The sequence below is a fragment of the Falco cherrug genome, chromosome 1 (assembly GCF_023634085.1).
Source record: "Falco cherrug isolate bFalChe1 chromosome 1, bFalChe1.pri, whole genome shotgun sequence".
Taxonomy (NCBI): Eukaryota; Metazoa; Chordata; class Aves; order Falconiformes; family Falconidae; genus Falco; species Falco cherrug.
Genome location: NC_073697.1, coordinates 15,393,898 through 15,418,978, shown reverse-complemented (window position 1 = coordinate 15,418,978; position 25,081 = coordinate 15,393,898). Strand labels below are relative to the sequence as shown.

Sequence of the window (25,081 nt, the reverse complement as noted above, 5' to 3'; positions counted from 1 at the left end):
CTGCTGCTCACTGTCATGTAGATAGGTAGAAAAGATTGTCTCTGAACAATCAGATTATATATTATATTGCTGGTATAGTGTGAACTTTCTAGTTCATCCAACCATCATGTAAATAACAGAAGAGGGGAATGCACACAAAGCTTTCTCCTGCCTTGAAATAAAGAAGGGGCAATTTACAACTTAAACCCATTCCTTATGTCTGTTTTCTGTTTACCTTTGTCATCTCCTCAATACATTCTGTCAAAGGAGCAGTGAAGGTGTCAGGATAGAGACCAGTAATTCAATCTTCTCAAAGGAAAGCATTGTTACTCATTTACTATGACTTTCAATACAGTTTGAGGATGAAATAGTTTGAATAAAATTCAGCCAAGTCTCATTCAATACCATGTTCTTAGGCAGTACTAGAGCACTGTCAGAAGATTGTATTTAGGTTTATAACATATGAACATAAATTTATATTTATACACACATACATGCCACAGAGACAAAAGCACACAAAAATATATAAACCAATTTAAAGAATTGTTTTTAATATACTTTAGAAGATTTGTGTGAATGTAAACATTTGGGAAATTTGTGCAGCAGAAGTCATTGTAGGCACTAGCATTTTGACCTCATAAATAAAAATATGCAGGATTATATCTTTCACTTGAAATGTAACAAATGTTTAAAAATTTGTGGAATTTTAATTACTGCTTCTTAGCCTGGCACAACAGATGCTATAAATTTTCTAGCAGATTTGTGCATGAGGCATATTATATATGACACCACATTATTTAATTCCACTATTTAATGAAAGGCTACCTATTAAAAATTTTTATAGCCAAACAAGGAATCTCTTGCCATGTAACCATAATGGATGAAAGTAATAACTAAATCACCAGTTTACATGTATGCAAGCAATATTTTCTATATATTATTCATAGCATTTGTATGGTTAACAATGCTAATAAACTATCAAACCCCATTGAAATCTTTGAACATTGTGAGAATAAGACAAAGAACTCTGTAAGCATAAAGCAGAAAAAAATCCTTGTGCTCTTCCAGCTGTTAAGGACTTCCACAGTTCTGTGTTCTCTCTGACTATAACCTCATGTTCACAATGCGTAAGTAGTATTGTGCATAGTTACTATGATAATAACCATATTCTCAGAACTCTTTGGACAGCTTTAATAATGTTTCACTGTGTTCCACTGATCCTCATTTCAACTTGGATTTAATGCAGCTATAGTGTAAATAGATTAATAGATTCATATAGTTGAAGAATTAAAATGGCAGGTTAATTAAAAACATACTGTAAGCTGCCCCTCTGTGGGCAGCTTTCATTCTTTTTGCTGATATAGATTACGTTTATTTTGTACAGAGCATTAGAATAAATAACACAGTATAGTACTGTATTATTAATACCTCTTTTTTGGGTATTAATCTGTGCTTAAGTGCCAAATTTTGATGCCACTTTAAATAATCTCTTCCTATTTTTGAGTCCTGAAGTGCTACAAATGTGAATGGCCCAGCTAATGTCCTGACCTATTGTAACATAAGTAAATAAAATACTAGTGTGGACCAAAACATTTTCCAACATAAACCTGAAAAACAACAACATGCAAAACATACTGATGCATGGAATATATCCACCACACAAATAAAAGTTAAAAGGCAGATGGGCAGAGAGAAAATGCAGTCACAGACAGATTCCACTTTGCTATCTTCTGAAAAGTTCCATAGGGATTAATTCTAGGTGACAGTCAGGTTAAAAGATTGTATTGTACCAGTCACAGACACTGGACAGTTCCTGCTTGGTTCAGAAGAGTAAACCGCCTGTGTAGTTCAAGTCAGTTTTTTGGTGTCATAATCACATCAATATCTTTTTCAGAGCCAGAATTACCATCCAGTGGATCTCAGTTCACGGAACATCACAGTTACAGTCAGTCAATCTACTCAGTCACCTCTAGAATTAGGTACAAGGGTGCACATGTCTGAATTGATTATAGAACAGTCACTGGACTGCCTGTTGAAATAGCTTTGTTGTGACTCTTTTTTTTCCTGTTTGATTCTGAAGTGGTATGAGAGTCCTTAATTTTCAGTTTATGCTGTCTTTATGGCTGCTTCGGTCTGTATTGTGATTATTTAGTTCTTGATTTTTCCACTGAATGCTTGTTCCATTCATGGGCACTGAAGTCACTAGGCTCTTAGACTGAGAGCAGCAACAGCAAAGACATGACTGGGGAGAAAAAAAAGAAAGTTAACGCAAACCTAACAACTCTATGCAGATTGCCAGCCATATTTTTCATTCAGGAATGACCATGTGATTCTAGCTGAAGGGAGTCATAACTGCACTCAGGCAATTTTTTTATCCTACAATACAAACAATTCTTGTGATTAAACATGACAAACGCAGCAAATTAGGCCCAGCCTAATTTAAGAAAAACTCTTATTTAAGAAAAACTTGCACACTATCAAAGGAGAAATTGGTTTGACTAAGCTAAATAGATCCAAGAACTGACAGAACTCAATACATATTGTAAGAGCTGGGTTGGGGTTTTTTTTCCCACTTTATCACTGCACTTCAAACTTAGGAATCAGCTTAGCATGTAAAAGAGAAGAAGAAAATTCCCCAGCCTGTGACTTAGTTCTCTTCTCACATCTTAGAAGAAGAAAAAAATATTTAGGAAAAGGGTCAGTGAATATATTGAGATGTATCATTTTTCACAGCTAAGAATAGAAGGTCATTCAGGATCATATGCTCAGGTTATTCACAGGCTGATATGTTCAGTTCTCTTTTGGGAAAGGAGCAGAAAGGATTCTTCAGCTATCCTCCCCTTCCTTCACAAAAACTAGTGCCTAATTCTGTGTAGATGGAATCTCTACTTTAGGGGAAAGAGTTAGGGCCTCAGAGGAGCAACGGCAATAACAGCAGTAGATTCAGGTCGTCTGTGATTTCAATGAGAAGGGAGTGTTGCAGAGAGGTAAAGCCAAACTTAAGATATATTAAGATATATGTACTATATATATCTATGGGTGGGTGTGTAAAAGAGCAACAGAGGTAGGGTGAGCAACTCAAGTACAGAATGGAGAGACTGCCTGAATTAATGACCTTGATATGGGAAGGGAAAGGGTAAATTACAATGAAAAGCTGGAAAAGATTAAACAGTAGCTGAAAATTCTTTAATTAGTGTTGTTGGATGGTGATTTTATTTGGAAGGACAAGTGGGAAGAATGAACAAATTATATGAGTAGCAGCCTGGTAGTACTCACTGTTAATTCTCCCTTTCATCTGAGGACAAGTTCAGGCATATTATCCTCTACACAGTTCCCAAATGAAGCAGGGGACCATAAAAAGCAAAGCTGACTCCTTGTTTATCTTGTGAAAGTACTCCCTTAAAATAGTTTATGAGTCTAAGCAGGTTACGGGCAAACAGGTATTCCCTAGACCAGGGGTCCTCAAACTACAGCCCGCGGGCCAGATACGGCCCCCCAGGGTCCTCAATCCAGCCCCCCGTATTTACAGACCCCCGCGCCAGGGGTTGGGGGGGGAACCAAGCAGCCGCAGATGACTGCCTGCCACTTCATCTGCGTGCCGGCCCCCTGTTTAAAAAGTTTGAGGACCCCTGCGCTAGACTGATAGTTTATTACATTTCTTCAGTAGCTTGAGTTGCCTATTCACAGACAATGTTTAGTGGTACAGTTCTGTCATCTTTTGGTTTTCTTTGCAGTTAAAGCTATTTCAGTCTTCCTTTTCCATTTCATTACTTTCTTTACTACTATATGCTCTCATTTTCTTTCTTCCTGCATTGTCTTTATTAGGTGAATAGGGACTTGAAGAGCCACAGTGTCACAAGGATAGCCTTAAAATATGTTTTCATGTGTAGGAACTGGAAAAATGCAGCTAAAAGCCACATACACATTTAATTGACAAAGTCAACTCAGGTGCCTGCTTTGGTGTTCAAACCTGAAAATTTTAGTCGTTAATGAGATTGGTTAACTGCAGGCAGCTTGGCGTCCTGTGTGTGTGTCCTTTGGATTCATCTAAAGTGGGAAATAAGTTACTAACCAAATTGTATTTCATATACATATCACATGCAGATAAATAATATTTACAAGAGTATGTCTATCTCAGTTTACATATGAGGACTATGTCACACTTATTTACTGGTTTAGCATTTCAGATAAAGTGGATAGTTCCACTTGCAGTTTGGTATGTGTGCTATGTGAGCTGCTAGATGGTAAACTAGACAATTTCTAATCTTTCATTCCTTTGCATGTCTCTTTTCCCAACTGCTAAAAAAAGATAATAACTAAGTGGCTCAATACAGTTTGTTAACTGGACTTAAAATCTTACCAAGAAGATCTTACCTGGAAACAGTTTTTAAACTTCTTGCTCACAAAATACAGAGCTATTGGGTTTATACAAGAGTTCATAGTTGCCAGGTTGATGCTGATATAATCCAATGGCAGTAAGAAACTACGCAACAAAAGAAAAAGCAAAAGCTAAACATTTAAACTGTTCATATATCATAGAAGCATCCATGCTCTTTGCGGTTACAGCCTCTTCTGTCACAGAAACTAATTCTCTTTTACCTAACTCCCCCATCTAGTCTTATATAGTCTAGGTCTATAATAACCTGTCTCACAGAAGTTCACAAAAGCCAGAGGGAAGTTACTGCAATGATTACAGACAACATTTATTAAAATTATGCTGCCCTATTCTGAAACCCCTGAAAATGGATGCAGCTGAAAAGACATAAAGTATTTGCTCTTCTAACACCACAGTTACATGTACAATGACATTTGTCACAAAAATTCTAAGTGTGCGGCATTATAAACAGTATAAACATCAGTATAAACAGTTGATTGAAATAGAAAATGAAGTACCTGAGTAGTTCACATCTGCCGGGGTCTCTCTCATTGTATACCATTTTCTTCAAAATTCGGCTCAAATGGAGAGGGAACCAGCAAAGAGCAAAAATCACTACCAAACAGAAAACTGTCTTTGCAACTTCTCGACGCTAGAAAAAGAAAATAATGATGCCTGAGTGCTTAATTCATATTGGTAGGTGATTGTAGTGTAGTGATGTTGGCAGCAAAGTAAGTAATCTAGATAAAGCATGCAAGGATTTCCGAAGTGCAGCTTTCAGACTACCTGATGTCCCTGAACTGTTTTTATGGGGCTTATCATGTTCTTGATTCTGGCCACCCTCAACAGAACCTGCTCATCACCAAGACTGGAGTAGCTGGAGCACACAGGTCTCTGCCAGGACACTGTAGGCATTAGTCAAGGAAAATCCACTGCTGGCCTTTTCTGAACCTGATTGCTTTTCCAGCCCTTCTTATTCCTCTATACCGGTTTAGTTTTCTGGCAATCCCTCAGATAAACCGCTTTCTTCAGAAACATGCATAATCTGCAAGAAAATTTTTTAATGTATGTGGGAAACTGGGATCATACCTGCCTGATAAACCACTTGTACCTAATCCTTGACGTGGGGCAATTTGTAAACCCAAGGCACCTAAATCAATTGGTAATTAAAGTTCCATTCAACCACATACCTAGCCAGGATGTCAAATTATTGCTAAATGTATTATTTTATAATTAGTATGCATCATGTTACATGAAGGGATATAAATTTTGCTATCTGATCCTTGCTATGTGATCTTGATGTTCTTAAGTAAATATTTCCTCTACAAACAAAATTTTAGAAATGTCTGTATTACAGCTTAATCTCATAATACTTACTCAGAAAATAATTTCAATTTAATGGATATTTTATATAGCTCTAGAGATTTACAGATGTTTTAGTGGATTTTTGACAATGCATACCAGTGGTGTTTGGTAAGCATGGATTTGATAAGGAGAAGCGTATGAAGGGGTAAGAACACCACATCTGAAATTGCCCCTGTAACATAACAATAATTAAGCATTGCAAGGCTCCGTGATTAAGAAATTTAAAATCTAACGTGTGCTTACAGTAAGTCTTATTAGGCTTTGAATATGGCTACTGTTGTTTCTTCTTTCTTATAATAGCAAGTTTTATCAAAATATGAAAAGGATTGTGAGTAGATATTAATGTAGGGAAGGAAGGAAGGAAGGAAGGAAGGAAGGAAGGAAGAGAGGGAGGAAGGAAGGAAGGAAGGAAGGAAGAGGAAGGGAGGGAGGAAGGAGGGAAGGAAGGAAGGAAGGAAGGAAGGAAGGGGAGGGAGGGAGGGAGGAAGAGGGGCAAAAGGTGACAGTTAAAAAGACAAGCATTTGTAAATTGTGGCATAAAGCCATCCTCCAGCAACCAGCCTGAGTAGCTTGCTGGGCACCGCGCAGTGGGATGGGAAAGCTGGAGGGTGGATTCCCCCACCCAGTACATACCGTTCTAGTTCTAATGGGTGGAGCAGCTCGTACATGGTCCTAGAACAGACTGTGTTGCACACCCTGGGGCCTGATGAGGGGAAAAAGTGGAGGATCTGCACAAGGGGAGGATTTCCAGTCTGCTCTAATCTGGAATGAAACAGCAGTGGAGTACCTCCTCTGGAGGGGAAAACTCACTCTGAGGCAAAGGGGACTACTTCAGGGATTCACGCATGTGAATGTGGAATTTGAAAGAAAGAGTGGAATTGGGTGGGCCGACATTAACACAGGGGGAAAACTGCAGATTGTTTTTAAAATTTCAGTTAGGAATTAAACATCAGACAGTGCTGCAAAAACAGCAAAGTGAGATCTGATTGTTCTTTGAGTGACTTCATGATCATTTGTTTGTGCTGTTCTCTCATTGCTCTTTTCAAAGCAGCTGCAGTAGTGGTACTGCAACAGTGCAATAACCCTGAACAAACCAATCCACTCTATTCTAAACTAGGCTATTCTACAGTTGCCTTTTATGTGAAACTGAAGTTACATATCAAAGTGTGCCAAAAGTAGTGAGGACCCATGGAGTCATATCTTTATGAATAAAAAGAAACATGTTTCTGGCAAATCTTTGAAGTTAAATTTCAAAGCATTTAGCCAGTAGTGATTTGAGGTTAAAGAGCAGGAGAGCACAACTGTCATACATACTTAAGAGAAGAAAGAAACTGGCTAGTTTCCTGAGCATGCTGTCTTCAATACATCCTTATACCATAATTTAGTTCTGTGTTCCAGGTTTAAATGAATACCTTAACGTCATAAAAAGCTTACATCCTCACTTTCTATATCTGTAATTTACTCTATTCATGTACACTTTGAAACATTTCTAAGCTAACTCAAAGAGAGAAGAACAGTATTTTCAGACATTGGTGTTCCTAATATTTACCTGCTTAAGGTGTTCACTGAGAGCGATTCTCAAGTTGCTGTTTCTTCTGTTTAACATTTCACAAGTCATTAATGTATAAAAGATGGCAGTACATGCCAGCGGCATGCAGAAATAGAAACCAAACAGCCACCAATCCTTTGCATCTTTGTAAAACTGTAGACAAGGTAAAGAAAAGAGAAGATATTTTCTTATGATTCAATGAAAAGCATCACAGAAAGTCTTGGAAAGTGTGGCAGTTAGTACACTGATATCTTTCTGTTGGTAAACAGCACAAATTATGTAAACTTTCATATTGTTGATCTGTTTTGGACCAACATCAAAATGGGAATTGTGGCAGTGTAAACATTTATTTTACCTTACTGTGGATAGCATGCCTGTACCTTTGTGGCAATCTGTCTTGGGTTGGAGTTAGGTTTATTGGTTGTGTTTTCTGAATATTTACACTCATTCATGAAAACTAGAATCCAGCTTTATTAAAAAGACATGCCAAAATGTAGACAGTGTCAGTTTGAGATAACAAATCTTACTAAAAGCCTATCTCAGGAAATGCCATTTACCTCCATGGCTTCTGTCCTGATTCCAAAAAAGGAAAATGCAAAATGTTTTGTAAGTTTAATCACCTTTTGTTATCAGTGAAAAGATTGGTAGTTGGTTTGCTTATGTACTGGGCAGACAGAAGCCCCTTCATAAGTGTTTGTCTGATATATGCAAAGCTTAGGACTGGTGTCTTCTAGTGGCACAGTTACTTTTAACCCTTTGCCTGCCGTTCATACCATTTGCCTTTTGTGACAGGACACTGAGGGACTTGATAGAGTAGCAGTACTCTGCTGTGTAATTTTAAGTGTTAGCTGTGATTTAGGCTGTGGTTTAAGTTAATACATTTATGTATTATGGGAAATACTACATTTGACAAAACATTTTAAATTACTTTTTTCTGTAGAAGATTAAATTTTCACACTTGAGAAAATATTGTCTATTGGTTTTTAACTTTTATGCTCAGGCAAAAGTGTGCACTGAAATATGAAATTTTAAATACTTCCTGTCTCTATGTTATTAGTCACTGAGATGGATGTGTGTAAAAGGGAAGCTTCTTTCTCATAGTCTTTCCCCTAGCTTGTTTATTCCTAGCGGATGTGCTCTTGTAACATCACGGTTCCCACACCAAATGTCAAAATGCTAATAATGGAGAATCATATGAATCCTGCTTGAAAAGGTAAAACTTTTTACATTTTGTTTACATTTAAAACTGAACAGTACTAAACTTTGAAAGATGAAAAAAAGGATGCAATTAATAGACTAGTATTTAATAATGTTAATTTTAAAAACTGCTTTAATTACACTAGAAGGTTGATTTACAAAGAAGGGAATGCTTTTAATTTATCTCCCTCTGCCACAACACAGTTAGCTACTTACAGAGCTTGCGAATTTAGAGTATGCTGCTTGTATCTAGGCCACAACCCCACCTCACAGGACATGTTGAATTGTGTTGATTAGCTTGTTTCCTCCTCCTCATTAGCCTCATCCCTGTGTGAGGACGGGCTACAGTCTGCTGCATAGTTGCACTCTCCTTGGGGGCAGAATTTCCCCCCACTGGGAACAGAGCTTCTGCCAGCAGAAAACAATATGCCTCATATTTGAAAAGTTTTTACTGAGGGGAAATCTAATTAGCACTCCTTCTGCAGAGAAAAGGATTACAAATAGATGGAGAGAATTATCTTTTTTGTGGCAAATTCCTCCAAGTCAGATTAGAATCATATTGGCTGGGCAGCACAACAAAATGTGTACTGTGTGAATCCATGCTATGTTTACAAGGAAAACTCTGTCATATCAGTCTATCGGTTTTCGTGAGTGTTGCCTGTCAGTCAAGAAAACACACATGTAGATTTCTGTGTCACAACCCTGACCAATGCGTCAATTCTGTATGAGGACATAGCTTTCTGATGTTATAAAACCTACATGAAAATGTCTGTAAATGATTAATTGTGGAATCTGAGTTTCAGAAAAGCTTACATCAAAGCGCAAAATTGGGTTGATTTAAGAGAAGTAGACATTCTTTTGTTTTCCTTGAAAGCCCACATGGAACTGGTTTTCTACAGGAAATGTGCATTTTAAACAAGTCTCCCAGTGCACTCAGCCTCTTGGGAATCATGGTCTAGCATGAATCTTTTAAGTCTTTTAAGGATAGCTTTAAACATGAATAAAGCTGCTATTAAAACCAAAAGTTAATCATATATCCTTCCCAAAGTTTAGTGATTGTTTATTGTGGTAGTAAATATTACGGTTAAGGTTAAAATGGTGTTTCCATTTTAATCTCATGTTTGTACTTGCTTGCAATGTATTGAAACACACTCCATTTTGACTGTCATGTCCAACATTTACTCTCAGCTTGAATGTAAATGCTGATCTGTTTCTTTGAAAATCAAACTGGCTTGGGGAGATTTGGAGCTTTTGATTTATGCTGAGCAAGTAAAAGATACTAATTCCTGCTAATAAAACAAAACAGCTCCTCTTCTTACCACATTAAGAACAGAACAATAATCATTAAAGTTAGCATGCCTTTGAAAGACCTGAACTGTAGTGTTTTGAGAAGAAGGAAGAGAAAACTATTCTTTTTCTTAGGGAGAGACAAAGTGAAGATTGTCCTGGCACATTCATGGAGAAAAATAGCCATTACAAAAGGGAAATTTGTTGCAGTGTGCCTTTCATAAATTATGTTCTTATAACTACAGTATCTACAGTCATATAGTCTGTAGAGCTTAGAAAAAAAGATATAGTAAGTCCTGCATTAATTATTTCCATTAGGGAATTCCTTTTGTCTTTTCTTGCACTTGTCTTTTGCTCTTTCTGCCATCCCCAGTCTGTGTAACTCTACCAAAGTTGGAGATGTTCCTCCAAAAAACACTAATCCTCCACATTTTTTCTGTTCAAAATTTCCTAGCTCCATTTCACCCTATCCTTCCCAATTCTAGCCCAAGCCATCCTCTTATCTAATTAAAGGAGAAATACCAGACATTCCAAAAAAGAGAAATTTGCACTCTACCATGAAAAATTCTGGTCTGGAAAAAAATATGGAGTTTCCCTCAAGGCTTAAGATCTTGCACTATATGCCTTCTCTGTGACAAAACAGAACATTACTCTTTCTATTATTGGATGAACGGTGGCTGGCCCTTCTTTGGCTTCACAAAGAAAAAAATTAAGGTAATTTTTTAAGGTAATAAAAAACACTTTCCCATATTCTCAGCGTAGTGCTAGGCAGAAAATCTCTATCCCCCTGTGCTCCCTCTTCATTGGCTGCCCAGCCTCTTACCAGAACCAGCCACAGCTGCACCTTGTCTACATCAGCCAACCCCCCCCCCCGCCCCTGAAGCCAGCCCACAGCTGTATATTATCAATGTTAATTAACCCAGCTTCATTCCCCTACACCCCTGTTCAGTAAAGATCTATTAATTCTGTAGTGACTACTCACCTGACTTGTTTAACAAGCTAATGTGGGTATTGGCAACTATTAAGCTGCAGTAGTGTAGAGGATGAGGCCTACGAAACATGCCAAAGAAGCCTGGTGTGTCTCAGGCACTTCTCTTGCTCTTGAGTTGCTGTATCTTAGATGACAGCTAACAGTGCCCAAGCTACCTAGGTTGGAGATGTGAATCTGTCAGATTTGTAGCGTGATTTCTTGTAAATGAGAAGATTATTCTCTGTTTGACTTTGTAAATGCATATAGAATAGGAAAAGTTATGTTAAAGCATGGTCCCACCCTTTTCTTTATCTGCCAAAAGAGCAGGCTACTGCATGCAAAATGATGACTAATCATGGTAAAACACGGTTTTTGACAGTTACGAGCTCCAAGGTGTTATACCTAGAAACACAATACCTTCCAAGGCTCTGGCTACCCTGTTATCTTTCTTGATTTTACTTTAAGCAGGCCCAAATTGCAAATCTCTGTATTAAGAATCCTCAGTAGTGAAGAAATAAAAATGTTGTGAAGTCCCATTTACTACCTCTGGCTGAAAGTAGAGACAGGCCACTGTAAATGAGGGATCTTCTTTGCACGAATATACATTAGAATACATTTTGCACTTTAATGGATGAATAAAGTGTATCATACTCCAGTATCTTAATTGTCTAACCTATACACTGTGGATTCCAAAAAAAAGAAGAAAGGATGTTACTTACCAACATAAAATTATTTGTAGGATTGAGCATACAGGTAACATAACCTTCATCCTTGTATCTGAAAGGTACCACAGCAAAACCAATTGCTTCTGGAATAGCCAGTATGAAGGACAGAAGCCAAATGGAGAAAATTTCAATGGCAGTGATCATAGGGATTCCAATTCCCTGAACGCGGCTCCAGGAGGCAACTGCTCTATACCTGAAAGAGGGAGGCATCAGTTTCCAACCTTCAGTTTCTTCCCTATATTCAAATATTTTGGTTCAAGTTTATATATTAAGCAAAATTCTAAAGCTGGCATCTTAGCCTTGTATTGCTTGTTTTTTCCTGCCTGTTCCAGGGGCTTTGCCAGCTACCAAGTCTCTTAGGACACAGCAGAGCACATGAAGGAGTGGACAGCAGAGAACTGTCTGTAACTGTTTTGCTTATGCACAGGATTGTGTGGAATTCTGCTATGTGGACTACACTATTTCTAATTAAAGTAGGCAAGGTCTGTGAGACCAGATTGTATCTTTCACTAGATCAACTGACATAACAGGAGAAAAAAAAAAAGAACTTCCAGGGACACCAGCCATTCTAACAGATACAAACCAGCTGTCTTCTTCAGCTACCTCAGTTGTAACATCAGTGCTATCTGGTCAGCTTCCACACAATGAAATAGTGTGAAAACACTCTTCATGAAATGAAAATGCATTTGTTCTATTTGCAATATGCAATGCTGGCTCTATGCTGCATATTCTGTATTTGCCTTAGGTTACAAATGAGTGCTAGTTAGGACTGTCTGACAGCTATCTCGGCCTCTGCATCACCTTTCTAATGAGAAACTGAAGTGCCTAGCTAAGAAGTCTATACATGCCAAAGCCAACATATTTCCCCACTACTTTATCCCTTAGATAGCAAGTTTCTCAGTAAAAAGTGGTATTATTGAACCCTGCTTTCCTGTGTGTGTGTGCCTCATAACTGTGATCTTGGTAAAACATAGGAACTCCTTTAAAGAAGTGTCAAATACAGCCCATGCATTTCTCCCGTTTCCTCCTCCTCTTTACCTTCTCTGTCCCTCCAGTTCTGGAGGATTCTTGTTACCAGGTTGCAGCCTTTTCCCCAGTTGGGGAACTGAGGGGGTCTTTCTCTACTTGTCTGCCAGTTTTCAAGAAACTCGTAGAGATTTATTAGCTTTGAGACCTCAATCTCTCTTTTGACTCAGGTCAAAACGTTTGAAAATCATTTGGAGAAGACTTACAGACATACAATACAGCATACAAACCAGTCCTTAAATAAAATTCTCAGTAGCAGACTTAACTGTTGTCTAGCAGTAACTGCAGTAGACGAGTTACTCATAATTTCCAACAATTTAGCAAAGACAGTGCTATCTAAAAATATTGGAAGAACAAACATTACTTTTGATCTTGTAATAATCTGAAATTCATGCTGGAGAGTGTTGTGTCAAGGGTGATGTAACAGTTTTTAAACTGCTTATTTGTCTTCCCCAAAATAATAACACCTTCCCATTTGGAATGACAGTGCTATGTGGATATATCATGGCATCCACTGATGAAATAGTCTTTAGTTGAGGAGAAAAAAGTCAAGAAAGGTTATTCAACTGCTTTAAAAAATGTCAGAGTAAGAAGTCACTGAAGCGGATTATAAATTGTAAGGACCTGTGTCATTTTACTGTCCTGACTATGGGAAGTATTTTTTTCTTCCTCAGACATGCCCTCATTTTCTGCCCCCTTGAGTCCTGGCAGATACATTGGGGTATGTGCAGCTGCCACGCCTTTCCAAGATACAAGGCAAAGTTAAGCTTTTCAGAGAAAAGCAAATGGGGTGGTGATTTCAGCTGGTGACAGCAGCTAACTGGAGTACAAAAGGGCATACCAGTACACACGAGGAGGGTGAAAGGTTTGAGGAAAGGAGATGCCCTCAACAGACCAGGAGGATACAATTTGTAAGTATGTAGGCTCTGAGTTGCATAGGTGGGTGGGCTTGGCAAGGAGAGGAAAGAACGAGGAGCTTTAGATCAGAAAGCTTTGGGCTCAAGGATTAGGCTGTGGAAGGATTTGGGTGGGATGGTAGAGGGGTGATTGGAAGGAATACATAATTTTGGCAATGGGCTTGAAGGCTCAGGAATAACAAGGGTTTAAGGAAAAGAGTAGCTGAGAACTCTGTGTTAGAATGCTTTGAGTGTACTGGGAAGTACTGGATTTTGAATTTCTGAGATGGAAGGAATGAAGAGTTTCCAATGGGAAAAAACAGTTAAGGGATATAGAACCTTGGCTACAGAGGTCAGCAAAATTTAAAGTTATTAAAAGGCATCCTTGCCCCCTCTATAACCAGGACACTAATTTGGAATTCACACATACAGCATTTCTTCTGATATCCTGTATCATGCCCCCTTTTTCATTTGGAAGTGTGCTTATTAACAGGATGGAAGACTTGTGAGTTAAATCCCCTACAGCCTCAATATTAGAGGAAGGAAGATATGAAGGCAAGATCAGGCTGTAAGCCCCTCACAAAAACTTCAGAAAGCATTATTACAGAATATCAGTGGAAGGTGTCAGGGCCTTGTATACCATCATACTTGCAGAGAATGCACTAGAAACTTTTGCTTTGATAGCAAGTCATACACAGCATAGTCACATGTTCTCATACATCTTATATGGACAGGTTCTCAGTACATCATTTTAACAGAAATGTATGTGTAAAGATTTTGAACATACTAAAGCGAACCACATTTAGGGCTTGCAGATTAAAAGTAAAAACACCTTCTAAAGGCACCCTTGTCTTCAAAGAATATCAAAAAGGAGGGAGGCAGTGGTTCACTCACAGGGAGGTCTATGAGATTAAAATTCTGAGAGCACCAAAACAAATAAACTATACTGAAGTAACTGAGAAACTAACATTCAGCATCATATCTGCTCACACATAGTTATTCATATTAAAATTCAAATTTAATTTTAAATAATAAGTAATCTTCTCATATTTCATTTTACCAAATAAAAAAATTGGCTTTAATGACTAAATGACTCATAAAAATGTAACTTTCCACACAAATACTCAAATATTTGTGAACTTTAGAAATCTAACAATCAATTTGAAGTTTACTTTCTACTGACTGGAAATTTTACAGTCGCTCCCATCAGCTGCACAGGGTACATAATACTATTTCACCCCTGACTGAATGATGTTCTTAGCCAACGGGGGCCTGTAGACTGTACATATTTTTCAAGCAAGAGATGTAAAGTTTTCATTCTGTAACTATGTAAATGGCAACAAATGGGTTGTAAATTGTGAATTCAGTTCTTTGCTTTCTTGCATTTTTGTACCTGGTCTGTTTGAGCTATAGTTGGTTTGCACGTGAGAAGATCAGTGTGCACAGCAGTAAGGATTTGGGTCCTGTATGTATTTTATTAGCAATTTTGTTTTCAGTTCACAATTCAAGTAGCTATCAGTTAAGGAATTATTGGCTGAACAATTTTATGAATGGTTTCATCTAAAGCATAAGAAGCTCAGTAATTAAATCAGAATTTTCTGACTGCATATTAACCAGCAATTACTTGGTCTCTTTACTCACTGCTGTAAGAGTGATTTCAAAAATACTTGTAGTATAATTTTTCAAGTGGGTGTTCTGTGAGTTATGTAATATATAGGATCTTTGTCTATCCACAAACCTCCCATAATTAGGAGTGGGAAAATACTGCAGGGTTTATTTCCCTCACACTTAGAAAATACAGGATGTCTGCCAGGGAACTGTCATAAAATACATGCATCATGCATTACATTTAATTCCCCAATCTAAAATCTCTGTGTGTGTGTTTTGTCTTACTTTTCTTTGTTTGTTTCCCTTTTGTCTCCAACCTTGTCTAAAATACTCAGTTCCTTTCCAGGTCATTTCCTTTTCTCTGTTTAATGTTGTGGCTTCTCTTCTTTCTGCCCTTTCTATTTTCTACTGCTCATGCATGTTCTGTCAACTTTAGTATATTGTGCCCTTCAGTTGCTTTCTCTCCTCTAGTTTCTTCTCCTTCCTCTTCTCCTGTTCTTAGCTATTTTATGACTTTGCAGTCCCTCCCTGCTGCTTATTTTTAGAGCTGCACAGTATTTAAGGACAAAGGCTCATTACATCATGAAGTATATATACATACAATTAAGTATTTTGCACTCCTACCTAGTTACAAACTTGCTTAAAGAATTTCTTTCAGAAGAACATCCTGTCTTCATTTGACAACATTAAGAGCAGGACACCTTTCCCTTTCCCTGGTGGTTTCTTCTTGTAGTTAATCACCCTCATTTTTAAAAATGCGTACCTTATTCTCATTTGGAATTTGTCTGGCTGAAACCTTGTTCTATAACTGCTCATTATATCTTTCTTTGCTAACCTAAAGACCCCATAGGTATCTGATACATCATCAACATTTCAGTACTTGGATATTATATTTAAGTGGCTTCTTAAGTATCATTTTTGATAAGCAAAAAATCTGTAAGGCCACTGAATAATTTCTGATGCTTTTCTATGCCCTCTCCATGATTTCATCATTCTTTGGTAAAGAATAATTCTAGAACTCTAGTTATCCTTCCAGTACTGATCTCATTAATACAGCACAGTTGTGGTTTTTGCTGTGATCCAGATCAGGTTTTGGAACAATTTGGATAAATTTTACCATAATGATACCTAATCAGAATTTAAAAAGGAAGTGTATTGTGGGCCTTATGAAATGAAATCAAGGAGTATGTGAAAAATAAATAATGGGCTATATCTTATCTGTGGACTGGCAGCCTTGGCTTATGAAAGGCAGGTCATGCATGATGAACCTGATCTCTTTCTATGACAAGATGACCCACCTAGTAGATGAGGGAAAGGATGTGGCTATTGTCTACCTGGACCTTAGTAAAGCCTTTGACACTGTCTCCCACAGCATTCTGTGAGACACAGAGAAGCTGGCTGCTAATGGCTTGGATGGGTGTGCTCTGGCCTGGGTTGAAAGCTGGCTGGATAGCCGAGCACGAAGAGTGGTTGTGAATGGAGCCACATCCAGCTGGCGGCCGGGCACACGTGGTGTTCCCCAGGGCTCAGCGCTGGGGCCGGTCCTGGTTCGTGTCTCTGTCTGTGATCTGGGCGAGGGGATCGAGTGCACCCTCAGCGAGTCTGCAACCAACACCCGGCTGGGCAGGGGTGCTGATCTGGAGGGCAGGAGGCTCTGCAGAGGGGTCTGGGCAGGCTGGATCCACGGGCCCAGGCCACTTGGATGAGGTTCCACAAGGCCGAGTGCCGGGTCCTGCCCTGGGGTCACACCGGCCCCACGCAGCGCTCCAGGCCGGGGCAGAGCGGCTGGGAAGCGCCTGGGGGGAAAGGGCCTGGGGGTGCTGGTGGGCAGCCGGCTGGGCATGAGCCAGCACCGTGCCCAGGTGGCCAGGAGGGCCAGCAGCATCCCGGCTTGTGTCAGCAACAGCGTGGCCAGCGGGATCAGGGCAGTGACCGTCCCCCTGCACGGGGCACGGGTGAGGCCGCCCCTGGAATCCTGTGTTCAGGTTTGGGCCCCTCGCTGCAGGAGGGACACTGAGGGGCTGGAGCGTGTCCAGAGCCGGGCAGCGGGGCTGGGGAAGGGGCTGGGGCACAAGTGTTGTGAGGGGCGGCTGAGGGAGCTGGGGTGTTTAGCCTGGAGAGGAGAAGACTTGGGGCCAGGGGGGGAAAGTTACTGCTCTTTACAACTACCTGAAAGGAGGTTGTAGGCAGATGTGTGTAGGTTTCTTCTCCCAGATAACTAGTGAGAGGACAAGAGGAAATGGCCTCAAGTTGTGCTAGCAGAGGTTTAGTTTGCATATTAGGAAAAATTTCTTCACTGAAAAGGTGGTCAAGCATTGGAACAGGCTGCCTAGGGAGGTGGTGGAATCACCATCCCTGGAGGTATTCAAAAACGCATAGGTGCAGTGCTTAGGGACATGGTTTAGTGATGGGCTTGGCAGTCCTGGGGATTAACAATTGGACTCCATGATCTTCACAGTCTTTTCCAACCTAAATGATTCTATGATTTGATGAAAAGTCAGTTCTCTGTGCCTGCTGTCTTGCAGAGTAGGTGCTTTTGTTTCCCTATTCCTTTTGGCTGCATTAGAAAATTAGTTGTTCAAATGGCCCACTACTATAACATATTTCTGTTCTGCAAGTATCATCAGCCCTTTATAAGAGGCAAAAGCAGTACAGAAAAGGTAAGAGACTTGATCAAGGATGTAAGAAGCAGTCACTGTCAAGGTTAGTGTCAGAACACTTCCTAAATGACACTACAGTTGCTGACACCAACCTATTCCTCTTAGTTGTGGGAGATCTCAGCTGTTCTTCATTTTAAAGATAGCTAGCAGTGTGTTGATTGCAAAGCTCTTAATACAATAAAGCTCTTAGAGCTTTGTTTTAGTGGTAAAATATTTTCTTGCCTAATACACTTATTGGAAGTTGGGCCAGATGAAAGCATCTACCCTGAGATTACTGTTCTATGCATTCTGGTATGCAGAGGAGGCAGGAAGGGGGTGTGTATATGGTAAATGAGATCCGTATCTTCACTCTTCTTAAAATGATTTCTTCATCAAAATCATTATGTCTGACACACAAGGAAGAGTAAAAGCTCAGGAAGGGAAATATCCTTCCTCTTACAGTCAGGCACTGTTTAGAAAAAGAGTCAGACTGTCATCACCACCATGACCTAGAGTTTAAAAATGCCTGAGGGGCATCTGAAACAAATGTGAGCTTCCTCTAAAGGATGAATGGCTGGTTTGGTGGTTTCTGTCAGCCTCTTAAAACCCTCTGCATGTGTAATGTAGGTTTACCTGTGTAAGGTGCATGCCCACAGTTAAACCTTAATACACGGTCAGTGCGAGTCACGTTGTGTGAAGGACAGTAGTAATGAGTGGAGTTTCACAACAGGATGTAGTTAACACTGAGAACAGTCCTTGTAGGAAAAAAATTCTCTTGTGCTAAATTAAGGCTGTAGTCTGCAAGAGGGACAGATAGGCAACAATTATCAAAGCTGTGAAGCTCTGAATTCATTACACCTATTGACTCTATCTTTTTATACCTTTATACCTCGTAGAATGCAATTCCATATATAGACACCCAAAATAATTGTAAATAAGCTAGTTTTCAGAAGCTTTTTAAGGAAAAAAATAACTAGTCTGTAGACCAGAAAGAGTTCAGCTGTGAAAGCACACAGTTCCATATTTAATTATTTTCCATACTAAAAAGCAAACATTAGCTAATGTGGAATTTTGTATTAATGTGACTACGCCACTTCCAGTGCCTGACCTTAGTGGTGATTTAACCTACATTCACTTCATGTTAGCCAATATCAGAAATCTGCCCATATACACCTATTTTCTAACACACATTCTCTGCAACCATTTACTAGAGTAGCACCAGATGATAATGAATATGTGCTTGGCCAAGCTTGTAAACTGGGGGAGGAAATTAAATAGTCTGAGTCTGATCCCATACAAGATTTTACTCTTAAATGAAAACAGTGTTTCGTTGTTGTGAGGATTAGCAAATCAGTGTTGGCAAAAAAAAAAAAAAAAGAAAACCATATAAAGAGGTAGCTTCAGCTGAGTTACTTCCAATTTATGAAAATGTATGTAACAGTAGGACTAAATCTAGTGAAACTGCGTTGGTCAGAACATCTCTAACAAACTCTTGGTTTCATATGTGCTTGATCTATTATTTATTCCTTAAAGCAAGCCATGGGCAGATATTGGTTGAGAAATAGAATTTTTTTTCAATTCTCAGACTCAAAAATGGAAAAAGAACACTTTAATGTGTTACAATTTTGTTTCTTGCTTCAGCTAATGAGTTACTAATGCAATAAGGAACTGTATTTCAGGCAGATGGATACTACTAAGTTACTCATCCATTGCAAACCTTGTACGTCAACATTGTACATAAAACAAAACCAAGATTAATTTTAAAGTTTCTTTTACCTTTGCATCATCACTGTACTAATATACATAATGTATTTTATTTATCAATATTTTCTGTATCAGAATTACTTATATTTTAGACTAGAACATGATCAAGTAAACTCAAGACTAATAAAAGACCACTTTTACAGAAGTGGAGTCTTCATCTGCTATTGTCTTATTATGTATGAAAAAAATATAAAAGAATAATGTTCAAAAGCATCTTAGCTGTTGTTCTATCAAAAACTTTATGTATCTTCCTGAGCACTTTTAGCAGAGACATTAATTTTCAAACTATCAATGTCAAACTATCAAAGCAAGTTTCCAAGATGTTTTTCAGTAAAACTCAATTAGTTATAGAAGTCATCAGCGTAAGCACTGTAATTATGGTCCATAGGCAATGAGTTGAAAAAAATATTTTAAGACTAAAGATTATGATCCTGTTCAGATACAGAACAAACGTGAAGTCATATGAAAGCGAGAAGCCTGAATACTGAGTCAAATCCCAATAAATTTTTGCCTGGTAAAGGAAATTGAAATAATGCTTTACTAGAGCTTTTAAATATCTTTAAAAACACTGTAAAGTTAGTTAGTTATATTATACTTTCAGCCACAAATGTGGTGCCTTGTTATAGCCAGGATACCAAAAAACAGAATGTAAGTTGCACCTATACTGTAGTCTGCCTTCTAAGACCATACCAAGTGCTCCCAGTTTTAGGAAAACTGCAAGAGCAAGAACAATGTCTGTCAAAAGAATAAAACATACTGTACCTGTCCACACTAAGGGCACAGAGATTAAGGACTGTGATTCCCACCGATGCCTTCTGAATAAAGGGAAGGAATTTGCAAAGAAACTGTCCAAATTCAGAATCTCCAAAAGGCCACTTCTGAGCAAGGAGCTATAGAGAAGATATAAAATAATCAGCATATTTACACAGGAACTTAGCAATTATGTAACAATTGTAATTATTTGTTGCCATTGTAACCTGGAATTCTCTATACCTCAAGCATATCCTTAGTACTGAGGGAATCTGGGAAGTAAGTGCTACTATAGAAGCACAGAGGGAGAAAGTTTAAACTTAGGTGTTGATCTTGTACTGTTGTCATAGTAACTTGCAATGTTAAAACAGTTTTTATTATTGTGCTTCAACCATCAGTACTGAAAAATGAAAATCTAACTCAGCCCTGTCATAAATGTTTGCAATTACCATGTCCCAGAACTAAGCAGTTAAAGCATAATTTGCAGTTCATAATGAAATACCTCAGAGCCAAATTCTCATGCTGCACGCAAGTAGATTCTGCCAGATTCTTAAGAGTGTGAGGAAAATATTGTACATACATAATTTGTTCCATATGATGTTTTAAAGAAGTAGCATCACACATACTTGTGGGCTGTACTACAAGGCAACAGAAAAGCATCTATTTGAAAAGATGTGAGTGAGTGGCTGGAGTTTAGATTAGTATTTCCAAGGAGACATTTACATAACAAATACGAATACATTGATTTATGTGAATAATTGTGAATAATTAGCATGAAAACAGTAATCTTTCTAGCTGTAACTGTTAAAGCTTTGCACAAGTACAGATACAAAATACAGGATACAATATTATTTAGGATAGTCAAATCTACAACTGACTGCAGACTTACAGATCTCCCTTTACTGTGTGCCTGGCAGTAAAATGGCAGATTACATTCAGTGTGAGTGTAATAAGGGAAAAAATATTAGGTTCATACAGAGTACTGAGCTCTAACTTAGCTGGTTCCACTCAAGAAAGGGATCTTACAGTCACCATGAATAGTTCTTTTGAAAAATGAAGTCACTAAACCTCACCAGAAGGGTGAAGTCACTCTTGCACTACTGGTTTTGTAATCTTCTTTCCTAAGTCCCTGCTACTGAGCTTTTGTCGGGAGTAGGATACTGAGTAAGAGGTAAGATGAGTTCATTGTGTAATATAGCCCAGCAGTTCTTATGCTCTTACCAACTTCTCTTAAAGCGGATGTGTAATACAAAGCATTAGATTTTAAATGAAAATATCAAGTGCTTGAGCCAAATATGTAACTTTGTCAATATCCTCGCAGATGATGTATACCCTATATGAACAGGGGGCACATTTTTAAAGGCAGTAATAATAATTGTCTTACTGGATAAGTAACTAATTATTATTACTGTGCAGTTATTGGACTTATATTAAGCCTTAATGAACAAAAGTTAGAACACAGAATATTTTGATGGCACTGTCTAAATTTGGAGATGCTTTTATTTGCCTCAGAGGAAGACAGCAAATTATATACTACGGAGTAGCAATTATAAGCCAAGCTTCTGAAACCTTTAAAACCTAAATTTATTGATTTTTTTTTAAGATAGTCAGATCCAGACCTGGGACTGTTTTATGGAATTAAAATAGATTTAAACTTCACAACACTTTTATTTTCAAATGCATGAGATGGAAATAAACTGGTGTCACATCAAGCATTTCCAACAAATACACTATGTGTGATGTGCCACAGTCTAGTAGCCCCTGGGCAAGAGTGCAAAATGGAAAAGAGAAAACAAGGAACCATATTTTTATCTGCACAAATGTGCAAGGGCTGATGCCATTACATTCTGCATGCAAAAATTAGTTGTGTTCTTTCAATGATAAACACAACCTATGAATTACATATTTTTAACATTTTTGCAGTTAAAACTGAACAAAGATTATACTGTTTGGAATTAGATTAAATCAATAGATATTTGAATTGTTGTTGTCAGTTTACTTTCTCGCAGACCTGTTCTGCCAGGCCATCTTCATACTTGGGCAGACTTCTGTGCTTACAGTGAGTTCATGTTTTGAAAGTTGTCTTTGCAACCATAAGGACTAGAAATTTTTTTCAGTAGAAGCTTAGGCTCTGGAACACACTCATCTAGGAAGAGTGGATGGATTCTGTGTGCATAATTTGTAAAACAAATTTTGGCTTTAGCTCAGGGTTGTAGTATTCAAAGTAAACATTTTATTTCTATTTAAATTACTGTTAATTTGAAACATGCTAATAATCACTACCTTCAACAATAAAATACACATCTGTCTTTATCTCAGTTAAGGTAAGAGTTACCTTTATGGTTTTTTCACAGCATGAGTTTTTCAGAGTACTTTGCCTTACAGTACAGGAAGTTTATCACTGAATGCCAGATTTGTAGGAATTAATCTCCTCTTTATAGTCAGTCCTTAGCTGTCATTTTCACATCCCCTCTTTTTCTTAGTCATTCATTGCAATGCTAACTTACTTCCCCCCTCCCCCCAAGTAATACCTCAAAAATGCTGGAAGAAGCTATGTTCTACATGTTGCCTGTGTCTCTCTAGGACAATATTCACGTTGTCGTTTGATTACTTGTATTTCAAGACTGATTTTAGCAATTCATAGCTTTCAGCCAACTGGGTGTTAACACTGTGAAACAAATGTGTGTGACAGCTCATTAAATAGAAAAGGTATTATCTGTTAGGTGTTATAGTTTCACTGAATTATTTTTTCTCTTCAGCTGAATATTAAAATGAGATTTCTCAACATAAGCTATACGATCAATCCAAGTTTGTCTACTCCCTGTTTCTTGAGGGTGTTAGAATATCACATAAATGTGGTTCCATTTGCTCTTGTTCTGTTACTATGTGTTGCTGTGTCTCTTCTGGCACATTGAGAACTCTTGCCCTCTTCAAGGAGAGCCGAGTATCTTATTTACCATCAAGACCACAGCAGAGAAAATGCAAGCACCTTTGCAATGACATTTGCGTTTAGGACAATCATATTTGATGAGAGCAAATCTCCCTTGTGCTAGAAGGCTAGTGAATGGACCACTAGGATTGGTGATTTGACTATTGTCGGTACCTTCAGTAACAAAGGTAATGAGATTATAACTGCAAGCTGTTGATTAGTTCCTCTGATTTTATCTGTATTTATAGACTGAATGAAAAACATTGAAAGCTCCAGCAGAATTATTTTCTAGATAGATTTGCAATAACAGAACAAAGGTTTGCAGGGCGTATTTTTGCCTTTTGCCTAGAACTCTTGCATAGGGTTTTGGTTTATATTGGGGAAGCAGAAAAAAATGTTGGAAAAGGAAGGGGAGATCTGAATCCACGGTAGTTCTCCAACCAGTTGTAGTCATGTGGAATTTCAGCTCCAGACTGTTGTCTGGGTTTGGGTAAAATCAGAATAGTTTTCAGGCACCACTGAGTGAAGGCTAAATTATAAATGGCACCACCAGGGAAAAGAGGCCCTAGCAGACTTTTGTTAATCCCCTTTGCCAACGAGAGCCCCAAAACAGATTTATCATTACAGATCACACTTAAAAAGGGAACTGAAGGGCATCCACCTATTCATTTATGTGCACTGACTGTGGCTGCAGTGTAAACCCAGCAACAGAAACAAACTGTGAAATCCTGTGAAAAAAGTGACTGTGAAATTTTGTTACTACAAGGCAAATATTAGCTTCAGAAAGAGAAGTGTTGTACTTGAAAAAGGTTCAATAACTCATGTACACATCTACCTCAAATCCCAGGAAGCTTTCCTTTTTTAAAATTAAAAGTATGTTATTCCTTTTGTTTCTTACATTTTTCTACTAATTGAAGTAACATCAGTACCAAATCATTAGACATTCTTTTCAAGTTGATTTTAATCAAAATCACTGGGGTCAGAATTAAATAATTTGATTTTTAAGATTAGCTTTGCAATCATTTCCCCAGGTATACTCCATTATCATTCCACATCAGCTATGCATTCATTACTTCCCCTTGGATCAGATGCCAGTTTTTAATTCTGTAGATATTTTTAGTTGGCAAATCTGATCCTGTCTTTGGTTTTACTAATTTTACATCAAAATAAGTCGATTGCCCTCTGTTCTGCCCTAGCAGGGTACAGAAACTTCAGAAGGAAATAACATGTTTATTTTGTATAAAAAAACGGGCCTAGGAATTTAATTGATTTACTTCTCATTTACTTACGTATGATATAAGAACTGGCACTACTGGCTCTGCTTTCCCAGTGCTTTTGCATATTTTAATATCCAAACAAAATGGGTATAAAATTTTAGCAGATTACATCTTCTCTCAAGGCACAAGGGTAGGAGGAGTCAGACTGATTATTCCAACTTGTGTCCCAGTTCTCCATGAGTTGGTAAAATGGATTGTGCTTTTGCAAACCCACTCACAAAATCTCTGAGGTTTCAAAACAAGATGTGGCAAAGGAAATGCACTTTTTCCCTTGTGCAGTTTGCAGCTTAGGAATATTTCACACAGTTCAACCGTGGTGCAATTCCTGAGTGGGAGAAGAGTGTAATCAACAGCATATTTTTACACTGAAATCAGAAACCAAGATTTAAAGGTTCTGCTGTTGGTCTTAAAAAACCTCAGCAAAGTTACCAGACAGCCACAGCTTCCTTGAGCATCCCTCCTTCTCTGCTGCTTTATATGGCCTCTCTGCCCTGACGCTGCAGCTTGAAACAAACAAGACAGCAGCACTGAGAACATTCCTTTGCAATGATTTTTAAATGTCACTCAGTTGATTTTATTCTACTGCTGTTGCTATTTTCTAACCCCCATTAGCATGCTAGCTGATGTACAAAACATAAAGTCCCACTGTGCATCCCAAGCAATTTTTATACAGTCTAAAAGAGACAATGTTATAATCCAACCACAAGAGTATTCACCAGTATATGCTCATGTGCATCCACAGTGT

At 38.2% G+C, this 25,081-nt stretch overlaps 1 protein-coding gene across 2 annotated transcripts in view; it reads right to left on the bottom strand.

Moving 5' to 3' along the window:
* Positions 1 to 371: 371 nt before the first annotated feature.
* EDNRA (endothelin receptor type A) overlaps positions 372 to 25,081 on the bottom strand; it is a 36,204-nt gene continuing 11,494 nt past the window's right edge. For both annotated transcript variants that reach the window (XM_055726298.1, XM_055726306.1), the window contains exons 3-8: positions 20,143 to 20,270; positions 11,442 to 11,640; positions 7,269 to 7,421; positions 4,873 to 5,006; positions 4,354 to 4,462; positions 372 to 2,221 (exon numbers count right to left, since the gene is read on the bottom strand). In XM_055726298.1, the coding sequence (XP_055582273.1) occupies positions 2,081 to 2,221; positions 4,354 to 4,462; positions 4,873 to 5,006; positions 7,269 to 7,421; positions 11,442 to 11,640; positions 20,143 to 20,270 (864 nt within the window). In that variant the 3' untranslated portion in view covers positions 372 to 2,080. The remainder of the gene's footprint in view (positions 2,222 to 4,353; positions 4,463 to 4,872; positions 5,007 to 7,268; positions 7,422 to 11,441; positions 11,641 to 20,142; positions 20,271 to 25,081) is intronic.